Below are 22,250 nucleotides of genomic sequence, written 5' to 3'. Positions count from 1 at the left end.
AAACTGCACCAATATCACTTTGTGGAAACATTGTTAATAAAAGCAAATGTCAACTCTGTAATAAAGTGTGGACTTTGCTTGATGCCCTTACCATACATGGGTACCATAAAAACTTGTTGAAAGGTTAGTATCGGCTAACAAAGAGGACCCTATACAACCAGAGCAAAACACACATATACTGTCCATCAGGAACCCCTTTGTCTACCAAGCCAGAGAATGGATGGAGGAATGCAGGGAGGCTATAAATGGTACCAGCCAGTTGCATACGGATCAAATGGCGCTGAAGGCTAGATCCAGTAGAGCCAACTTAATGTATGTAATGTTTAATACATTTTTCAAAACTAGCATTAGACATACTGAGCGATTTGTTTCCATCAATAAGTTTGTTGATTCATTCAGATTGCCACACATGTACACAGAGTAAACCGTCATTTTTATTAAATAAAATTTTATTTCCTGTGCTCTTCCCAGAATTAACATTGTAACCGTCACAAAACCATATTATGGTACACTGAAGTATTAACTATTTACAATACACCGTAGTTTATTTAATCTCTGAAAAATATTAATACAAAAGCTAAATGCAGGTAAAGAGATAAAAATGTAGCCTTCCATCATAGATGAAAGCATAATAAACGCTTCCCCACGGCAAACAGAATTAAACATTACAAAGTAAGCAGAGGGGCTTAAGCTATGCCATAAAACCGTCATTAACTGAAAATGCCAATATTGCACAATTTTAAAAAAATACGCAACCACTGAATTTAAAAAAGAAATGTAATAAAATAATATTTAAAATTATAGAATAGAGTAGCGTAAAACACTTCAGCCATTAAAACTCACTTTCTTAGATGAATCATTATAAAACATTTAAGGATGATAACTAAATTGTACTTTTGCTACTTTCTTCTTTGCAGTAAGTGGTGTTTTAACTTTTACATTATTTAAAAAAAAAAAAAAAGGGAAAATTAAAATAAATAGTTTGTTAACTGCAAACAAAGAGAATTAAAGACTGTTGGTGCAGTCTGTTCGCTAAAATGCTCAATCAAAATGTAGTGTTTCAAAGCTGGCCAAACATTTACGAAAATATAGTCTGCCAGTGTACCTTCTTAGTATGACGGCACTAACAGGAATTGGGTGGATAACCCAATGATTAGCCGGCCTCTGGCCACCATATATAATGTGGTGTCTGCTTTATCATTTAAATCACTTTGAAGGATCACCCTGCATTAGTGAAGAAGTAAAACACTCACACTGGAGCAAAATCTTAATAAATTGAATATTTCTGTAGCATAAGTGTACAGGATGAAACTTGGCAATCTTGATAGTAATTATCTATTTGGAGATGCACTGCATTTAAAATGGGAAAATGTCATAAAAAGCACGGATTTAGTAAAAAGATTTTACAAGGCACACTGAAGTGATTATACAGTATTACTGATTAGTGTTACCATAAAGTACCTGTCTGCTGCATTTTCTATTGTGGGGCCTGCCCACATACTGCCATGCAGCTCTTTATACATAATGTTATGAAGAAACGAGCTGTAGCATGCAGGTTCAATTAGTGGGATGACTACTGTCACCAAGAAAGTTTTCATGTGTGGACACCAGGGCACACATGCTTGCACTTATCAATCCTGAGCAAGGAGTTCAGGCAAAAAAATCTGTGCCAAGACACTCACCGGTCACTGCAGCAGCAATGAAAGAAAGTAGGTCTAAGGGTAATGGCTGGGATGGTATATCCTCCAACATCAGAGTTACATTTGCCTGTCATTAATCACACAGGGTGGATCTGGCATAGATTAGGTTAATCCACCCCGTGTGTGTGGTGACAGGAAGCAGTATCTGGCTGCCATCAGTATTCAGCCACGTCTGCCATTAGCCGAAGACAATAAAGGTGAAAGGTGAAATAGGAGAAAACAAACATAATATTCTCATATAGTTAACATTGACATTTGCTACAAGCCAAGTAGCAGTTTGGTATTTGTGGATCCAAGCTAAGCCTTCTTTGATATTACGTATCACTTAGTAATATTATGTTAGTTTTCTGCTTACCTATCTTCAGTTTCATGTTGTGCTTCCTGGTTCCAGCCACTCTTATTCCAGAAAATACCTTCTGCGTGTTAGTTTACATAATATTTCTGCCATCACCTCTCCCTAGTGCATGCTAGGATATTAGTAAAGACTTCAAAACTTTTGGGCAGATTTATTGTGGATGAAACTGTGGAACACAGTTTAGTCATTCTTTTTCCATGTTATTCCAAAGTTCTGTCAGTTTTTACCCAATCAGAGCATGTAATAAACTGAATATACTAATTAAGCTTAAATTTAGTCATTATGAACCTTTACGTTTTTACACTATCATAAGCAAGAGACACATGAAGTGACCCTATTGCACACTGGGTGTGGTATTCTTATGCCAAATGCTGACAATTATTACAGTATACAGTTTAACAGAGCTTGATAATCCTTTGGCTTCCACTTTATTACTCAAATGGTTATTTATGAATTTAATGTAAATATAATACAATAGGAAAAATTCAGACAACCGTTTAGTGGCAAGGTGAATAAATTGTCAGTTCTTGGTTAGAATTTGATTTTCAATAAGTCGTCCATTTCTGAAGTGGTCTTCAGGAGGAAGATAGAAGCCAAGACTGTTGAAGAAAAAAAAAACCAATAAGTGGTTAATACAGAACAAGCACTTTACAAACAGGAGAATTTCGCTGAATGAGAACTCTTTTATAATGCCAATATGGATCAGTCAGAATTAAACAACATTAAGCTGCAATGTAAAAGCACTGATCCAATTCCACTTGGGATGATAACAGTAATTCTGATCTGAAAAGTCACACTTTACAGAGGTCTATAATAAATACAGAACTGAAAAATAACAGATACTGGCATGACAATAAATGTGTTTTCTTTGCCACAAACACGAATAGAATCAAAATGAAATAGCATGAATCATTTATATACATTATATAAAAACACACAAATCAAATGTATTTTTATCAGTGGTGAAAAGGCAGAAATTAGGAAGCAAATTATAACATAGAACAGCTGGCCAAGGGAGAGTTGCACTGAAGTTAGTATTTATAGACCTGTGCCTGACCCACCTATCTTTGACGATACAGAATGGGACAGGGTGGGACGGGACAGGTTTTAGGCTAGCCTGCACATCACTACTATATACACACAAAAAGAGGGAAATGTTTAGCAAGGCAACTAGCCTGTGATGGCACACAGTATTAAAATTGCCATTGTCTGCAGTACTTCTGTCTGCAGTACTTCCACTATGACCGCAAAGCACTGCTCTTTACTGAATATCTGCAAGGAACAGACACCATTAAAAATATGGCATATTTAATCTAGGGCAGGCCTCTGCCCACAAGGCGCAAGCCCCCATATGTAATAAAAGGCAATCTGCTGATTGGTTGCTATAGGTTACAGCACCTGGGCAAACTTAGTGCCTTTTATTAAATCACCCCCTAACTTTGCCGCAGGCGAATTTCTGGTACAGTTTTAATCATCACAATCCCAAACCAGAATATGCCTCAACACATGTATGCACACAGCAGGTCAGGTTAAAAACAAAATGAAAGATTTTTTTTTTTTATATATTATATTACTGAATACAGGATAAAATGAGACACCATACTTGGGTATTTCAAAGGAAACACTGATTTTCAGATGTAAATTGTCCAAATGTTTTGAAAGCTCATAACCCTCATAGCCCTTATTGTACAGGCTTTCAGATTTTTGAACAACAGTTACACCTCTGCTTCCTAGTTTTGTAAATAACACTCCTTCAAAGTACAGGTTTGGGATCCCTTATCCGGGAAACCCATTATCCAGAAAGTTCCAAATTACTGAAGGGCCATCTCCAATAGACTCCATTATAACCAAATAATTCTAATGATGTCCTTTTTCTCTGAAGTAATAAAACAGCACATTGTACTTTATCCTTGAATATATAATTAATCCTAATTGGAGGCAAACCAAGTCTATTGGGTTTATTCAATATTTGAATGATTTTTTGCAGACTTAAGTTAGGGAGATCCAAATTACGGAAAGATCCCTTATCCAGAAAACCCCAGGTCCCGAGCATTCTGGATAACAGGTCCCATGCCTGTACCATTAACTCTTTTACTGCCAAGCACGTATGGCATATCGATGACAGCCCCCCTGGGCAACGTGCGTCTGCTGCTTCCTGCTTCCAATCTCGCGAGGAGCGCCAGCACCAATGAAGAGGATGCGATCGGATCTTCAGGACAGGTAAGGAGTTTTTTTTTGTTTTTTTTGCATTTATACACTTACACACACACTTACATACATTTATACACACTTACATACATTTACACACACTTACAGCACACATTTTAGCATTTTTTTTTGTTTGTTTGGTTTTTTTCATTTTTCACACTTTTATACACTTATTTACACTTATTTACACTCATATACACACTTACACACTGTCACACAACTTTTACACATGTATACACAAACACTTTTTTTTTTTTTTTTCATTTTACCACTTTGTTTTTAGTTTCTTTTACCTAAAAACTGTTTATTTTGACAGCGTGACTATTGGATCAGATATTCTGACCACTAATTACACTGTCATGTGACTTATTTTGTTGTTTCACTGATTTGCACAATTTTTGTGGTTTTATTGCATTTTTATCCCTGTATATGTGTTCCTAATCTGTTTTTAGCGTAGCTTTGCCAGGTGTAACTTTGGTGTACAAAAATAACTTTACCTATTTTGAATTCATCAGAATGTGTACTTTCCAAAAATATATGGTTTTCTGGGGGTCACTGTATACTTAGGGGAAGTTTTGGCACATAATACGCTGACAGGGGGCTCTGTGTGCAAATGCTGAGCTGGCAGGCGAGAAATCCTTATGCGCTATTTTCGTTTTGGGGTCAGTACATACCGCAGACTTTGGTATATCTATGCATATTGGGCATCAAACTGTTCAGTAGGCCTCTGGTGTTCCTATTTGGGGTGATTTGCCTTTATCTGATCTTTATCAAGAAATTGTGAGAGATAAATGTGGCAAATTGCAACATTTTTATGCGATTTTCTAAATGTCATATAAATCTGCAAACTTAGGAAAGCTTTACAGCTTGGTACTTTGGAGCAAAAAGAAATGTTTACCCATTATAGATTCGGGGGATGTGTACTTTCCAAAAATATATGGCTTTCTGGGGTGAGCGTACTTTTTTGTAGCATTATCCCACATAAAGGATGTAAATGTGTTGATTTTGCAGGAGCTGAAATAATAGATCATATGGGGGTATGTTCCCATTGGGGCCCCTACATGCCACATACTTAGGTAAACCTATACATATTGGGCATCAAACTGTTCAGTGGACCCCTGGCGTTCAAATTCAGGGTGTTTTATCTTGGTACCTAATGCTATGTGGGAGATAAGATTCTGCAAAGTGGAAGCTTTGAGGGGATTTTTGGAAATGTCATCAAAATTGCTAACTTTAGAAAAGCTGTGCGGCTTGGTACTTTGGAGTAGAAAGACATGGGTACCCATTTTAGATTCGGGGAGAATGTGTAATTTCCAAAAATATATGACTTTTTGGGGTGAGCCTACTTTTTACTAGCTTTATCCCACATATAATTATGTAAATGTGTTGATTTTGCAGGAGCTGAAATGACAGAAATGACAGTACATATGGGGGTATGTTCACATTGGGGCCCCTACATGCCACATACTTAGGTAAACCTATATATATTGGGCAAAATTGTCATAAGACAATTTGCTATTAGTCTTCATTTTTTGTTTTTGGTGGGTTTTTTATACAGATGTATGTAAAAGTTCTTATTACCATGACTCTCATCAGAAAAGATTTCTCAAAAAAAAATGATCCAATACAGTTCCAATAAAAACTTTGTGAACCTACTGCTCTCACCTAATCAAAACATTTCCAACACATTGTTTACACATTTAAAGCCCAGGCAGAAAAATGTATGTATAACCCTATATTTAGTAACTTTAGAAACTCAGCAGCAATAACCTCCACCAAAAGAATTTGCTGCAGTTGATGTTAAGACTGGTAGCACAATGAACAAAAATGCAATTTTCAGCAACCTTACAGTATAAATTATTTAAAAAATGTTTAACTGAAAGCTGTGACTGACTAAAGGACCTACTTCTATTACATTGTTTCAGGAACCAGAAGGGAGTGCAGAGAAAGAGGTGGAGGTTGCCTACTTGTGGATCAGTGAACACCTAGTCCTTTAGAAATGGAATCAGCGTTATTTTCTAGCCCAAAATCACTGGCCAAAGGTCAAATCTTTCCTCCAGTCAGGGCATGGTTCATTTGAACAGCATATAGCAGGCTTTGCCAGTAAACTATTGCCATTTTTAGAACACAGTACGTGCCTTTTAGAGCAGGGCAAGTTAAGCTACAAATTAAGCTTAAAATCAACAGCAGAAAGGTAACAATTTTTAAGAGATTTTAGATCAGAATTTACTGTATGTGAAACGAATAAAAGCAAATTAAAAGTCAATGCAGAAAGATATTACTATTCATTGTTAAATTAAGTAACAAAGAACGGGGGTCTTCACTCACCCACATGCTAACTACGCCCATACTGATTCAGAACATACCACTGCGAGGCTGGGTAAACAACAAAGCAAGAAAGACATGAGCTTAGTGTGTTAATACATGGAGAAAATTATTAGTTTAGGAAAAATATTATTTAATGGGGGAGAGTTCATGTTTCTAAAGTCAGTAGGGCAGAAATGGTCAAGTTTTTAACTCCCTGAAATAGGATAATGCAAATATAAAAGGGATCAGGAACCGTCGGCACAGGCTGTATATAGTATATATATGTACACACACGCACACACCTCTCTACATCGTCTTGTAATACACTCTTGTTGCCCTTAGTGTTCTTGCACTTGCACCCAGGGGTTGGGGAAATTACCCCTTTTGTCTTACCCAGTATAATCCTGGTGGAAATCCTAATGCATTTTGCTGCATTCATTCTACCATGACAGGCCTACTGCAGAAAAGCAGTGCCACAGCACAAAGCTGCTAGCACTATGTTTCACTGTAAAGATGGTAGGTTTATGAGGATGTACAGTGGCTTACATCAAACACAGGCTTTAGTCTAATGGCCAAACAAGCTCATATCTGGTCTGGACCATATATCCTTCATTCAGTCCATTTCAGAGTCTACCTTGTGCTTCTTGCTAGATGTACAGCTATGCCTACTCTTTTAGTATTGCTTACTGGTTCAACTGTAATATTCAGTGACCATCTATAGACTTTTCCATTACCTTTCTATAGAGTTGGTTGTAGTCTTTTTTTGGTGTGGGTTATTCCATGACACTGCCCTCAACCACACACAACTACACATGAGTGATTTTATGCAACAGTTTTAGTAAATATTTACTGCCACAAATTTTAACAGAAACTAAAATGCCCCAGGTAAGCATCCACCTTCATATATATCAATGAAGACATATTAATTTCCATCCAGGAATACATTAAAATGCCAGCGTGTCAGTGAGGTTACAATTTCTCCGCTTGTATTGGAGCTGAAGGAGTGAATTCCTCAGTTCACTTTGATTCATTCTTTTGGTGCTCATTAACTTGTAAGTAGCATTAGATGGTAGTTAAGTAACAGGGCAAATAATGTTCCCTTTAGATATTGTTTGTATTTCTAACAGTCACTCTTCTCTGCCTATATGGAAAAGTTTGCACAGAAACATTTTTTCTTCCCCCAATTAAGCAACAGGGCAGGGATCCCGAACCTTTTATACCTGTGAGCCACATTCAAATGGAAAAATTGTTGGAGAGCAATACAAGCATGGACAAGTTCCTGGGGGTGCAAATAAGAGATGTAATTGGCTACTTAATAGCCCCTGTGTGGACTGGCAGCCTATAGAAGGCTCTGTTTGGCTTTACAATGAGTTTTATGCAATCAAAACTTGCCTCCAAGCCAGAAATTCCAAAAATTCAAAAATGAGCACCTACTATGAGGCCACTGGGAGCAACATCCAAGGGGTTGGTGAGCAACATGTTACTCACAAACCACTGGTTGGGGAGCACTGATTTAAGGCAATGGGCTTTTGATTAAACCCTTGTTAACTCTTACTCTCTTTACTTTATTGTAATACTTACTTCTATTTTTGCTTTCTCTTTTGTCCTTGTTATCACCATTTCCTGAGGTCGCCATTAATTTGCCATTTCTCTTTCTTTCTCAATTTCAATCTCCTTGTCTCTCCCTCCTTTATTGTTCCTAATATCCCTGTAGCAATACCCTCTCAAGCTTAATAACCATGCTTCAAAAACGAATATTTTATACATTACACACCACTTCAGGCCCTTTCTTAACAGCTTTTTCAAGACACTTTCTGAACTAAGGCTGGCTCACCTGCACTGGGTACTGGTCGATATGAGTGAAATGGCAGTTGTATTCTATTTTATCTATGAACAAAAGACATGGCCATAGCTGGCCTGCAAGTACACGTTACCTGCTAAAGAGATTTTCCTTTATGTTATGTATGATACTTAATAATACAATTAACCTCTCTCTTTTAAGCATGGGGCTATATCGCTTCACTAGTAACTACTACAAATAATAAAAATTAGTGATATACAGACAATGTTTCAAACACAACACTGTCCTGCACAGTTTTACTTATAATTGCTTATAATACTTGTTTTAAAGAGGTGCAATAGTCTGCTAAACCTATAAAGAAAACAAAAAAACAAAAAAAAAACTAAGGGGTTTTTGTTTTAAATGTGAATCTTACCAGTGGTCGGGTTTCTTCTCGTTGCAAAATTTGTTGAGCTTGATCTGTTGGGAACCTCAGCACAGTTGTTATTACCTTTGCCATTGTCTGTGAGGAAATAACATTATAACTGAACATCAACCTGAAGGGCTTGCTGAAACAGACGTGATAGCAGGGCACTGCAGGTAAATTGGCAGATAGATAGGTCTTCCAAACAGAAATGGCAGTAATAGCAGGGAATTAAGGGAAATATGGGGCTTTGAGGTGCAAGGGGCAAGGAGAGCATGAATGTGGGAGACAGCACAACACAGATTGAGTATATATGAGAAAAGAGTGTATGGGGAGAAAGTGCAAGGCAGAAAAAGTAGAAATATGTGAAAAAGTGTAGGGAAGGGAGAATGTGTATGGGGCAGAATAATCAAAGCAGGGAGACTGTACAGAGAAAAGAATGTAGGGTAGAAAAACAGTGTAGGGAGACAAAGCAGTGAAAAAACAGTTTATGGGTGGGGACAGTGTAGGGGCAGAACATGTGGGAGAAAGTGCAGGGCACAATATACAGAAAAGGAAAGTGGGTAGGAAATGTCAGGAAGAGAGTATATGGGGAGGAGAGTACAGGACAGTGAAATAGTGTATGGGGGAGACAATGAAGGGCAGAGGAAACATTTCAGAGAATACAAGGATTAGGATAATTGCACATCTTGCCCCCGCCTTAATGAGAAAACCCACAAACATCATCTATTTTAAACAGGACAAAAATATTCCTACCTTTGTTTCACGCCCCATCATGTACTCAAACATCACCTTTCTTAAGTACTCAAATTCAGTGGGTTCGCCAAAAACAGAAACCCCTGCATGTTGATTATTAACTTCTGAGGGAAGGGAAGAAACAAGAGTATTTAGAAGCACTATTTTACACTACTTTAATGACATTTAGTACATTTCTGTTATCAGTAACCACAGAATAAACTGAATAAGCATTATTAGATCATACGAATGATGTGTTGGAGCCTGCAAAGTGAACTTTATGCACTTGAAATTACAGGCATATCACCAGAAAATATGTGACTATCCTGCATTCATTTCCTCAGCATTACATCAAATTTTAACAGGTTCCAAAAACGCCTTGAAGCTTCTAGTATCTTAGAAATATTATAACTTAGAAAGTTATAATACATTCCCATATACAGTATGTGCCTTAAACCTAGTTATAAGAAAAGAAAAATAAGAAATTTTAAAGGATTTTAAAGAAAATTCCTACCTTTATACGGTGTGCCAATAGGAGTATAAAATACACCACGAGTAAAGTTTTTCACCTGGTCTTCTAGGATGTGAACCTATAGGAATAAGAATGTTTTTGATTTTTCTATTTTTCCTTTTAGGTTTTTTTTTTTTTATTATTATTTTCTGCCAGTCATAACATTTTCATATTCTGGACATTTTCTATTATTTGTGACCATTTTTCTTGTGTGAATACAAAAATGTTTTTTTTTTTTCCAACCACAAATTTCCTATTGGCATCTGTTCTAAAAATATGTGATGCAAAACACAGTATTTTTTTTTTTGCATACTTGCCTTCTCCTTAAGTTCCTGCTCCTTCAGTTTGTATTCATTGACCTGCGATGTTTTCTGTGCCAGCTGCGCCTAAAAATACAGTTGCTTTCAATGCTTTATAATTATAAACAAGAATTCTAAATAAAACCTCTGCCTGATATTGTTCCTCAATTTGATTATAAAGGTTGATGCTGCATGGGTTTGTCATATTTTAATATATGGTTGAAAAATAACAGTACAGTTTTTTACTGGTATACCTACATTGCTCTTACTATTAGTCTGAGTCTCAAGTAACTGTCAGTTACCAAAAGTAGAAAACAAACAAAATGTTTTTTTATTATTCAAAGATTTTTAATGAAAGAAATCAATGTTCTTTTGGAAAAAGTTTATGTTTTAAAGAGAAAGAAATCATAATGCATAATGGATGCCAAATTGTTAGGCTCTTCTCAGTGTTTATAACCTAAGACCCAGGACAGGTGCTGTCCTTGGCTTAAAATGCACTGCTCAAGGTACTCTCTGCTCTAGGTGATCACACTGTCATCTTTCTTCCTCTCAGTGGCTACGCAGGGCAGTAGAGCAAAACTCCAGCTTTTCATTTGTAAGCCTAGTTTTCACTCTACTGCGCATAGCACACCCGGTATTCCCGGGACAAAGACGAATATGGAGTGACTAGTATAAACAGAACAGTTTTTCCAGCAAAAGACAATTGTGTTCACTCATATTTCTTGATACAAATACAGATACAAATTCTGTACCCTTGGGAGAGCTAAACTGACTAACTTCTTATGAGTTCATGGGGTGGGATCTCTATTATATGTTAAGTTATATAGAATACTACAGTTCCCAAGCTTTCCTGTGCTACATGTTAAGGTGCCCATACACCTTCAGATCCGCTTGCTTGGCGATGTCGCCAGGCGAGCGGATCTTCTCCCGATATCCCCTACCTACCTATGGGTGGGCGATATCGGGAGAATCCAGGCTAATTCAATCGTTTGGCCCTGGGGCCAAATGATTGAATTATAATGACGGGTATAGGCAAAGTCGGTCCGGGGGCCGCATCAACAAGCTGATGCGGTCCCCGATCCGACTAGATTTTTTAACCTGCCTGATCGATATCTGTCCGATTTCAGGCCAGATATCGCTCAGGCAGGCCCATCAGTAGTGCCCATACATGGGCCGATTAGCTGCCGAATCGGTCTAAGGGACCGATATCGGCAGCTGGAATCGGCCCGTGTATGGGGACCTTTAGATTGCCATTTCCTGTGTGTGATGTAAGTAGTTGGTTATTGGTTCTGGGTTGCTGAGGTCCTACAGTAGTTGTACACTAGTGCAGCATTCAGTGAAGCAACAGCCAAGAGTGTCAAGTTAGTGATGATAATTACTGGGAGTGCCTAACAAATTGGTGCCCAGCAGTAGTTGTGTAATTCTTACCTGAAAAACCTCAGGAGATGTTGCCTCCTAGTAAAAAAAAGGGGAGAAAAAAAATTTACAGTAAGACACTTTGTCGGTGGTTAAATCAGATAAAAGAAAATTGTATTTCATGTTCCCTTATTTTAGGTATTTTGTGTAGCTGTCATTATTAAACAGCCTTACTCTGCATAGGCACATGCAGGAGTCTGAGCTTTCAGAAAGAGCCAGCGCTACACATTAGAACTGCTTTCAGGTAACCTATTGTTTCTCCTACTGCCATGTAACTGGAGGAGTCCCAAGCCAGACTTGGATTTCTTACTAATGAGTGCTATTCTGAAATCTACTGGGAGCTGCTATCTTGCTACCTTCCCATTGTTCTGCTGATCAGGTGCTGGGAGGGGAGGGGGGATATCACTCCAACTTGCAGCTCAGCAGTAAAGTGTAACTGAAATTTTTCAGAGCACAGGCCACACGGTTGTGGCAGCTTGGGAAATGAAGAATATGGCTAGCCGGATGTGAAATTTTAAAATTAAATATAAAAAAAATCTTTTTGTGTTTTTGAAAAACGGATTTCATAGGCATAGGGGCAGGGCAGGCAATATATGACTGACAGCTCGGCTTTTTAAATCCCTTTATAATGGGTATGGATGTGTAAGTTTGGGTTTCATGTTTGATTTGAAAAGTAACTGTAATTTGAAAATGTATCTGCACACCCGTTTATATGCTGCATCTGCCTGCTATGTGGGGGGGGGCAGTCGCCGAATGGGGACGGCCTTGGGGCGCCCCCAGTAGAAATCCGATGCTAGGTATCCTCCAATATCAGTCAAAAAATGCTAAAAAGGGCGACCACACCACTGGCAACATTTTTTTTGTTTTGATCAAACCTGTACATTTATTTTAAAAAGTATGCGTTCTGTCCATTAGGTGTACATTTTAACAAGTTGCTTTAAAAGGCACAACTAGTTTTACATAATTGGCTTAGTTTTCTATTTTTCTAAAATCTAAAATCTTTGCGCCTTTATTTTGATATTTTTGGCTGTGGCCACAATTCAAAAAAATTAATGTTTCACATATTTTATCTTTTGTCTTGAGGATATTTCCATATCCTGAAGTTCTCACCTCCACATTTTCTTCTTCTTCATTTTGCATTTCCTTCTGAGTTAATTGTTCCTGTAATCTTTCAAGTTGCTCTTGTAACTCTGTCACTTTTGCTGTCATTTCCTCTTCTCGGGCCTACAACATGATTAATTAATTTACAACGCTAAATAAAGAAAAAATAAATGTATACCTAAAATTAATATTATGTAGGTCTCAACAATAACAGATACACATCATGTCTGCCTGCACTCATGACTTTGCTCCTTACAGCAACACAAGACTCAGTGTCCTTTGCCATGATTTTTAATAGTGTTTGAATATTATTTCTGAAGAGAAAGTGAAGAAAAATACACTCAGTTACATCTGCCTGAAGTTATTTTAGACGTTAATCACCAGATTTTGCCCACATTCATGATGGAATTTTGGAAAAAAGAGGCTGAATTGTGGGTAAAAACCATGTCTACTTGTGCCTAAAACTGCACTTGGCACGTGTAAATAAGCCATATCGTCTGTTATTGATACATTCAGATGTGCACTTCAATGCACTTTGCACCACAACAAAAAATCGAGCTGCTAAAGTCTGATTCATTTGACATAATGGTACAAGCATTCAAAGAAGAGAATAAAAACAAACAGGGAAAAAGTTAAAAGCAGCTTTGGTTTATTTACAAAAGGAATGTGTTTTATTATGGACAGGTTGGATCACTTTAAATAAGAGACCATACAAATAACATTTTCCAAAAACGAATTTGGTACAAGACCTTCTAACCGGAAAAAAAGGTATATTTCTTAATTAGAAGTGCTAATCTTCAACATTAAGATACATTCAAGGACTGGCCTAATCACTGTACAAAGTCTGCTTAAATTGCATTTATTCCTGTGGATTAGTTAGAAACCTCATATACAATTCAGATGCAGTTGAAGTGCAGACTTTCAGCTTTAATTCAGTGGGGTGAACAAAACGATTGCATAAAAATGTGAGGTAACTTAAGCATTTTTTTAACACAATTCTTTCATTTCAGAGGCTCAAAAGTAATTGGACAAATAAAATAACTGGATATAAAATGTTCATTTCTAATACTTGGTTGAAAACCCTTTGCTGGCAATGACAGTCTAAAGTCTTGAACTCATGGACATGAACATCACCAGATGCTGGGTTCCTCCTTTTTAATGCTCTGCCAGGCCTTTACTGCAGCAGCTTTCAGTTGCTGTTTGTGGGCCTTTCTGTCCAAAGTTTAGTCTTCAACAAGTGAAATGCATGCTCAGTTGGGTTAAGGTCAGGTGACTGACTTGGACATTCAAGAATTTTTCACTTCTTTGCTTTAATAAACTCCTGGGTAGCTTTGGCTGTGTGTTTTGGGTCATTGTCCATCTGTATCATGCAACGCCGCCCAATCAATTTGACTGCATTTAGCTGGATTTGAGCAGATAGTATGTTTCTGAAAACCTCAGAATTCATTCGGCTGCTCCTGTGTCACATCATCATTAAACACTTTTGTCCCAGTGCCACTGGCAGCCATGCACGCCCAAGCCATCACACTGCCTCCACTGTGTTTTACAGATAATGTGGTATGCTTTGGATAATGAGCTGTTCCACACCTTCTCCATACTTTTTTCTTGCCATCATTCTGGTATAGGTTGATTTTGGTTTCATCTGTCCAAAGAATGTTTCTCCACAACTGTACTGGCTTTTTTTAGACGTTCTTTAGCAAAGTCCAGACCAAGATCTAGCCTTTCTATTCTTGAGGCTTGCACCTTGCAGTGAACCCTCTGTATTTACATTTATGCAGTCTTCTTTCACCCGCACGGAGAGATCCTTTGAATGCATGTTGTCTGTTCACAGCAAATTCTTCCACATGAAAGCACCACACCTCAAATCAACTCCAGGCCTTTTATCTGCTTAATTGATAATGACATAATGGAATTTCCAACACCTGCCCATGAAATAGCCTTTGCGTCAATTTTCCAATTACTTTTGAGCCCTTGAAATGAAGGGATTGTGTTAAAAAAATGCTTTAGTGGCCTCACATTTTTATGCAATCGTTTTGTTCACCCCACTGAATTAAAGCTGAAAGTCTGCACTTCAACTGCATCTGAGTTCTTTCGTTTAAAAATAATTGTGGTAATGTACAGAACCAAAATTAGAAAAAAGTTGTCTTTGTCCAAATATTTATGGACCTAACTGTAGATTAGGTAAGTGAAGAGTTAAGATCAATGTTTGTGTCTTTTAGATAAATATAAAAAACATGTTCTAGAAAAACATAAATAGTATACTTTGCTAGCATAAGGGCTTCACCTGTGCAAAGCATTACATTCATTAGATCAGAGCTATCTAAGCTGGAGGCCCAACAAGCTGAATGTGGCCCACCAAAACACTTTAAGGGCTTATGGCTTACCTCTAAAAGTTCTTCATATCTTTTTACAGTTCTCTTTAGGTCATCTTCTTTCTCAGCAATCTTTTTATGAAGATGGACTGCTTCTATCTGTTGTGATCGCATTAATTCAGCCTCAACCTCCTGAGCTTTAGCTAAAAAAAAAAAAAAAAAAAAAGATGTGAAACAGGTAATGTACACTTAAATATTGCTGGGTCTTGTGCTTGTGTATGTACAGTAATAGTATAAACCAACATTATATATTTTACAGTACTTTTTAAATAATATATTACAAAGTCATTTTGATGACCATGAATTTTGTAAAAATTAAAAGTACCACCGCAAAATATTTTTCAGAGTCCTTCGCAGAGTAAAGGAGCAGAGAAGGGTTAATAAGACAAATGAGTATAAGTATAGACAAATACAAAGGTAATTGCTCTCATTTACCTGATCAGAGGTGTTAACTTTAAAGCCTTTATGTTCTTTTATATGCACCTATAGTTGCAATACTTTGGGCAAATAAAAGTTTTGTACAAACATCAGTGAAAGAGCGGGGAACAAAGTGATACTGTGTAATTTAACTTTTGCGGCCTGGAACAGTGCGGAGGTCCTGAGCTACTACCCATTTTACTTAAAATTGTCATCTTTAAAGGGGATGTAAACCCATCCAAAATTTTAAAATAAACTATTTATTTATAATTGTTCCAAACATGCAGTTTTTAAACCAATGCACCTGCAGCTAAGGTACCAACAAAGTGGTGTTTTTAGATCTTTTCTAGTTGCACTGAAATATTACAAATGTTTATCAGGCTCAGAGGTGAAATCTGATAAGGCTTACCAATGAAGCTGCCTTTGTAACTGTGATTTTCATTATTTTGTCAACAGTGGTATTTGGGATACAAAAATAATTGGATGTATTACTCAACAGACCATAATAGTGGTTCTGAGACAGGAAATCTTCAGGACCTGAGAAAGAGTGTACTTCCCCAGTCTGACCAGCACCCTACTCGAACCTGCAATGGTCTCCTAAATTTTAACCTAATCCTGCCCAACCTGCAGGTCAACCCACGGGTCCTGCGGGTTTCTAGTCAAGCTGAATATCACTAGGCCATGAGGCTTTAGCCTATACATATAACATGATAAATGACATGGCTGAGAGCATGAAGAAATTTCCTTTTTATATTATTTACATAAATACAAAAATAATTATATATTTTTTACCAATAGTCTCCTGAACAGCTGTTTCAACCTCACGCTCCTTTTGAGCCATCTGGGTATTGAATTCTCTCATGAGTTGCTTTAATTTAGAATTATGCTTAAGTTCCGAGTCTTCCTGTTCGTATCTGGATAAGAAAAAAAAAATAAAATAAATAAACTTCTTAATGAACAAAAAAACACCAGAAGAAGCTTAAGTTCAGAGAATTATATTTACAGTATGGAGAAAAGCAGGTTTCATTACAGGAGAAACTCCAGAGTTTGATATAATCATATAATACAGAGTTAGCTCTACAAACTGGAGACAACCTATTCGCATGACTGAGAAATATTGCTAAAATGGAGTAATTCCAAAAGACAACAGCACAGAAAGATGCTACATTCAATAAGGAGAGTGTCAAAACTTACTTGATTCTTTGTTCGGCTTCCTCGGTTATCTCCTTTTTAAGCAAATCTAGTTCTTGGCTGTGTTCCTTACGTAAAGAGCGCATATCTTTCTGTAGCTTAGTTATTTCATTCTTGAATTTTAGCTTCTCACTCTCCATTTCCTCAAGTTTTATTCTCATTGCGCTCTCTTGAGACTGAGTCTCCTCAAAAAGCACTTGGAGTTCATTTAAGGATTTGGATTTCTCATCTATTTCCTCTTTAAAGGTCTTTATCTCTGCATCCTTGACATTGAGGTCATCTTGCAGGGCTCTTAAAGCTTTTTCATGAGTAGAAACCAGCTGATTATTTGTCAGCATCTGTGACTCTAGTTCTTTTAAAAGTGCTTGTTCTTTCTCACTGTCGGTCAGCTCTCTTTCAGAATGTTTTTGCTGGACATCTTTAAGAATATCTTCCATTTCTTTAACTCTTAGTTCCTTTAATTTTAGTTCACTTCTAATATTAGCTAAATCTGCTTCTGTATTTTTCTTCTGCTCCAGTAGCAATGCATATTTTTTGTCTTGATTTTCAACTTTTTGTTGCAATCCTTCCTGCACTTCCTGGCTCTCTTTCTGCATATTATCTTTTAAGACATTTAGCTGGCTTTCCAGCGCTTTCCTGGACTGCTCCTTCTCATCTATCTGAGACATAAGTTGTTTCTTAAGAGAAGCGATTTTCTGTTCAGCTTTTTTCTTGAGCTCTGAAAGTTTATTTGTGCTTTCTGCAGTTAGTTTCTCTTCCAATATTTTTAATTCCTTATCTTTCAGCTGAAAGCACTCTGCTTTCTCCAGCTGCCATTTTGTTTGCTCTGCATCAAGTTTCTCCTTTAAAGCATCAATTTCTTTTTCAAGTGTTATAACTTTATTTTGCACTTCCTTGGAGTTATTGTCAGAAGCATACTGAATATGCTGGAGTTGCTCAACCAGTGCTTTCTTATCTTCACTCTGCTGAATAGTTTGAATTTCGATTTGATCCATCAAACTTTTCTTTTCAGACATCAGCTTCGAACACTGGTCCTCCAATTCCGAAATTTTAGATTTCTGGCCTTCCAACTGGGTAGTTAATTCAAATTCTTTGCTTTCACTCATGAGTTGTGTTTCTTGGATATTGCTACGATGACATTCAAATTCTTCTGTCACTGTCCTAAGTTTTTCATCTTTTTCAACAATTTGCTTATTGACTGATTCAACTTTCTCTTTTAGCTCTTTAATAGTGTTGTGGTTCTGCACAAATTTAAGTTCTGCCTTTTTCTTCCATTCATCCAACTTATTTTTAAGTTTAGCAGCCTCATCTATTTGTGCAGATTTTTCTTTATTCAGAACCTCAATCTTTGCCATTAGATCCTGAATTTGATTCTGTAGCTCTTGCTGACTCTGTTTCTGCTGTGCAGTGAGAAAAGCAATTGCATTTTCTTTTTCTGTTAAATCTACACAATTCTCATGTTTCAGTTTAAGTTCATTAATTAAGGCAGAAAGAGAAGATACCTCAGATTCTTTCTGTTTTACCACTTCTGTCAAGGAAGTCACAATATTTATATTCTCTGAAAGTTCTTTTTTCAGCTGAGTAATGCAAGATTCTTTCTCATCTGCAACCTGCTGTTGACTTCCTCCTTCTTTTTTTAACATCTCATTTTGAAAATTAAGAGCTTCAATCTCATTCTTTAGCGACAAAGTAGCAAATTCTTTCTCCTGAGTTGCTTGATTAAGAGATTGGTTTACTGAAAGAAGTTCGTTTGAAAACTGCTCAAGTTGTTTTTCTTGTTCATATATTCTACTACGCTGTTTTAAAGTGACCTCTTTTAGTTTATGCATGCAGCTTTCAAGATTTGCTATTTTAACAATCAATCCATTCAACTTATATTTGTGGTTTTCAGTGAGTCCATTTGCAAGTGTTTCAAATAAATCTTCAGCATTTTTGCAGCACAAGATCAACTGGTTTTCTTGTTTAACCAAAAGGTGTTTAAACTCATTTTCCTTTTCAACAAGTTTATCCTGCAGTTCCTTAGCAAAGTCTGCTCTCACTTTATTGTGCAGGGTCTCCAAGTCTTGATACTTTTCTTCAGCAAGTCTCACCTTGTTAACTATTTCATCATTCTTGCTTTTATCTTCCTCTGCTAATATTTTCAGTTCATCAAGCTGTTGTTGAAGAATTTGCTTCTCCGTTGTTAGCCGAGTACAATTTGTCTTGAATTCATTTTCACTCTGTGTCAAATGTAAAACTTGAGCTGCTGACTGACACAGCTGTTCTTGCAAATCATTAAACGTGGCATCCATTTGGGTCTTCAGTTCCCTGAGGTCTGATATCTCTTTGTCTGCATCTTCTTTTTCTTTATTCTTGATATTAAACTGTTTTCTTGATTCTGCTATGACCTGATCTTTCTCCTGAAGTTCTTCTTCGTGCTTCTCTCTAAGGTCTTCAGCAAGTTGGCTTAATTTCTTTTCACAAGCTTCTGTTGTTTCCTGTAATTCTCTCTGATGATTGTCTGTCATATTCTGAATCTGCTCTTTATGATTCAGTTCAAGCTGAGCCATTGCATGATTAATTCCAGTTGAACTTGCTTGGGCCATCTCATGTATTTTTTCATTAAACTCCCTTTCTTTGTTAATCAACTCGTTCTGCTTCTTCTCGATCTCTTTCTTAAGTTTGCTTTCCAACTCTGAATATTTCTTTTTAGATGATTCTTGCAGCTCTTTAAACTTCTGCTTTAATTTTTCCATTTTAGCATCCAGATTTTTGTGTTTTACTTTGTAATCTTCTTGCAAAGAAAGTATATTCTTCTCTTTTTCAGATATAGTATTGTTTAGGTCTAAAATAATTTGAATATGATCTTCTTTTACTTTTTTAAGTTCATGTTCACGCTCTGAAGCTATTCTGCTTATCTCTTCTATTTGTTCCTTCAACCCTTTTACCTGAGTTTCAGACTCTAGTACCAAAGTGTTAAGTTTATCTGCCATATTCATACTTTCCTCATGAATTTGCTTTGTAAGGCTTTGTACTTGGGCCTTGTTAGAATCCAGCTCGATCTGCATATTCTTTAACTGTGTTTCTGCTTTTTCTGTCACCTCTTTAAGATCGTTTCGCTCCTGCGTCATACCTTTTAGCATCTCCTGAAGCTCCTTCAATTTTAGCTCATAAGCCTGTTCTTTCTCATGTGTATTTATCTCATGAGAATGCCTGGCTGCTTCCAATAGAGCAAATGCTTCTTTATGGTCTGCTTCTGCCTTTTCAGCAGCTTCTTTTAGCTTTTGATTTTCCTTTCTGAATTCTTCCAACTCACATTCTTTACTATCTTGAAGTAGTTTTAGGTTGTTAATATTTTCCTTCAAGTCTTTCTCAACACCCTGAGTATGCATTTCCTTCTCTCTTTCAATGGAACCAATTTCTTCACTGTGTTTTTCTCTTTCTTCTTTTATCTGGGCTTCATACTCTAGTTTTATTTTGCTAATCTCATTTTCTGTGTCTGTAAGTTTCTGCTCAATCTCTTGCCGTGCCTTTATAGCCTCAGACAGTTCAGCTGAGAGGGTTTCCAATTCAGTTTGTTTTACATCTAGTTTTTCTAATGTTTTTTCATTCATATGCTCAATATGCTCCTGGAAATTATGCTCTTTCTCTTTCAAGTGAGAATCATAATCTCGCTGATACTTCTCTTTAAGTTCAATAATCTTAGTATGATTCTCTTTCTTAAGCAGCTCAAGCTTTTCTGACCATATCCTTTCTTGATCCTGTACAAGGACATCAAGATCTTGCTTATGCATTTCTTTGATGGTAGCTACTTCTGCATTGTGATTATTTCTCTCTGTTTCAATCAGGCTTACAAAATCTTGGGACTTACTTTCTTCAGCAACAGAACTCTCAAGGTCAAGAATCCTCTGTCAACAATGAAAACATCCAAATTAGTATCAAACGAAAACCATTTAAAACTTTGACAACAACTGCTGTTAGGAATGTAATAAATTGAAATTTTATTTATTAATTTAAAAAGACCACTTGGTTTTACATTTCCAAATGATCCAATAATCCACACTTCACACAGGGCTTAATATTGTGCTGAAGTGTTAAACTAAAGTGTCTGGAATCTAACCAATCAACCCTAGAGTGACAGCAGAGGGAAGCAACCTGCTACTTAAAATGTAGACTGACAACATCTCACATTACAGTGATGGAGGTGCAAGCCTTCCAGGGCACATAGAAAGAAAGTTTTTTGGTCACATCCTTATCGCCCCCAGGCTAATGATTTAAAACTTAATGGTGAGCACAACGTTCCCTTTTTTCTTCTACAGTTTACACAGGAGCAGTTGTCAGCTTTATGTTGTAGCTCCCATCATTCCTAACTACAGTCAGGTGATTCTAGTGGTGTGCAATAAAAAGGGCAGCCATTTTGGAGTTTTAACCTTGACTTAGTTCCTGTGAAAAATGCATAATGAAGCAGTAGAATTCTTACTGATTCAGATAAAAGTGAGTGTAGGACTGGCCAGACCAGGGATGACTTTGATGTAGTTGGCCCGCTTGAATATATTACAATATATGGACAAACAGTTCCTGTTTTGTTCAGAGGGGATGCCATATCTTAGTAGCTTAATGCATATAGACCAATATATAATGGATAATGGGTGTGTGCAGAGGATGTCTAGTCTTTGACAAACACAGAGCAAGGGTTTTTTGGTTACAAGAGTCAACGATTTCCAACATATAGTAATCAGTGAAGTCTATTATAGTAGTAAATGGAATCCAGGTGTTAAACTACACACCAAGCCCCTTACACAAAAAGAGACTGAATATTGTATTACAAAACAGTAACTGCATAGTTTTGTAATCAAAAAGCTACAGTGGTATTATTTAAGTTGGTTTTACTAGTTCACTTCTAAAAGATTAACAAAAAGCACACTGATGTGCAATCATCTATTAGAAAACATTTTTAGTCAGTAAACAGCAATCTATACATGTAGCAAATGAGAAAAATCAGATATACATGGTCAAATGTAAATTACCATTGCAAGCCTTTACCAAGTGGAATTCTAGAAGGTTTAATACACTATTAGGTTATTTATATACCTTAAAGGATAAGAAAGCCTTTTATCACAAAAAACCCTAAAAAGTCTCTATACAGCCCCCAGAAAAACATACCTTTTCCCCCTGGAATCAGCCTTAAGCAGATTCTGTATCACAAGCAACTTAACTTCAGTTCTCTTAGCGACTTCCTAGTCTAGTGTGAAGCTCCGCACCCTTTTAATTTCTGAGCTCTCCTACTCGCTTTAACTGTAACGATGGTGAAAGAGGTGCCTACTGTACATACCTGACTGATTTCCATTGGAGAAGAGGAAGCAAGAATGCACAGCAAATACCTCTTTCACCATCATCACAGTCAGAGAGAGAAGGAGAACTCGGCAAAGAAAAGAATTCAGAGATTCAAGCCAGA

The 22,250-nt window shown here is 36.9% G+C and overlaps 1 protein-coding gene across 4 annotated transcripts in view; it reads right to left on the bottom strand.

Annotated features, from left to right (window-relative positions):
- Window positions 1-414: 414 nt before the first annotated feature.
- golga4 (golgin A4) overlaps window positions 415-22,250 on the bottom strand; it is a 65,430-nt gene continuing 43,594 nt past the window's right edge. For 2 of the 4 annotated variants that reach the window (XM_018094816.2, XM_018094818.2), the window contains 10 exons: window positions 16,820-20,703; window positions 16,418-16,539; window positions 15,221-15,351; window positions 12,846-12,959; window positions 11,748-11,774; window positions 10,338-10,406; window positions 10,024-10,099; window positions 9,531-9,634; window positions 8,787-8,873; window positions 415-2,654 (listed from right to left, as the gene is read on the bottom strand). In XM_018094816.2, the coding sequence (XP_017950305.1) occupies window positions 2,631-2,654; window positions 8,787-8,873; window positions 9,531-9,634; window positions 10,024-10,099; window positions 10,338-10,406; window positions 11,748-11,774; window positions 12,846-12,959; window positions 15,221-15,351; window positions 16,418-16,539; window positions 16,820-20,703 (4,638 nt within the window). In that variant the 3' untranslated portion in view covers window positions 415-2,630. Of the gene's footprint in view, window positions 2,655-6,591; window positions 6,640-8,151; window positions 8,279-8,786; window positions 8,874-9,530; window positions 9,635-10,023; window positions 10,100-10,337; window positions 10,407-11,747; window positions 11,775-12,845; window positions 12,960-15,220; window positions 15,352-16,417; window positions 16,540-16,819; window positions 20,704-22,250 lie in introns of all 4 variants that reach the window. The other 2 variants (XR_004223266.1, XM_018094817.2) reach the window with 2 other exon arrangements.

Source organism: Xenopus tropicalis, chromosome 6 (genome assembly GCF_000004195.4).
Source record: "Xenopus tropicalis strain Nigerian chromosome 6, UCB_Xtro_10.0, whole genome shotgun sequence".
Classification (NCBI taxonomy): Eukaryota; Metazoa; Chordata; class Amphibia; order Anura; family Pipidae; genus Xenopus; species Xenopus tropicalis.
Note: the sequence above shows the minus strand (reverse complement) of the source record. Positions and strands in the feature narration are given on the sequence as shown.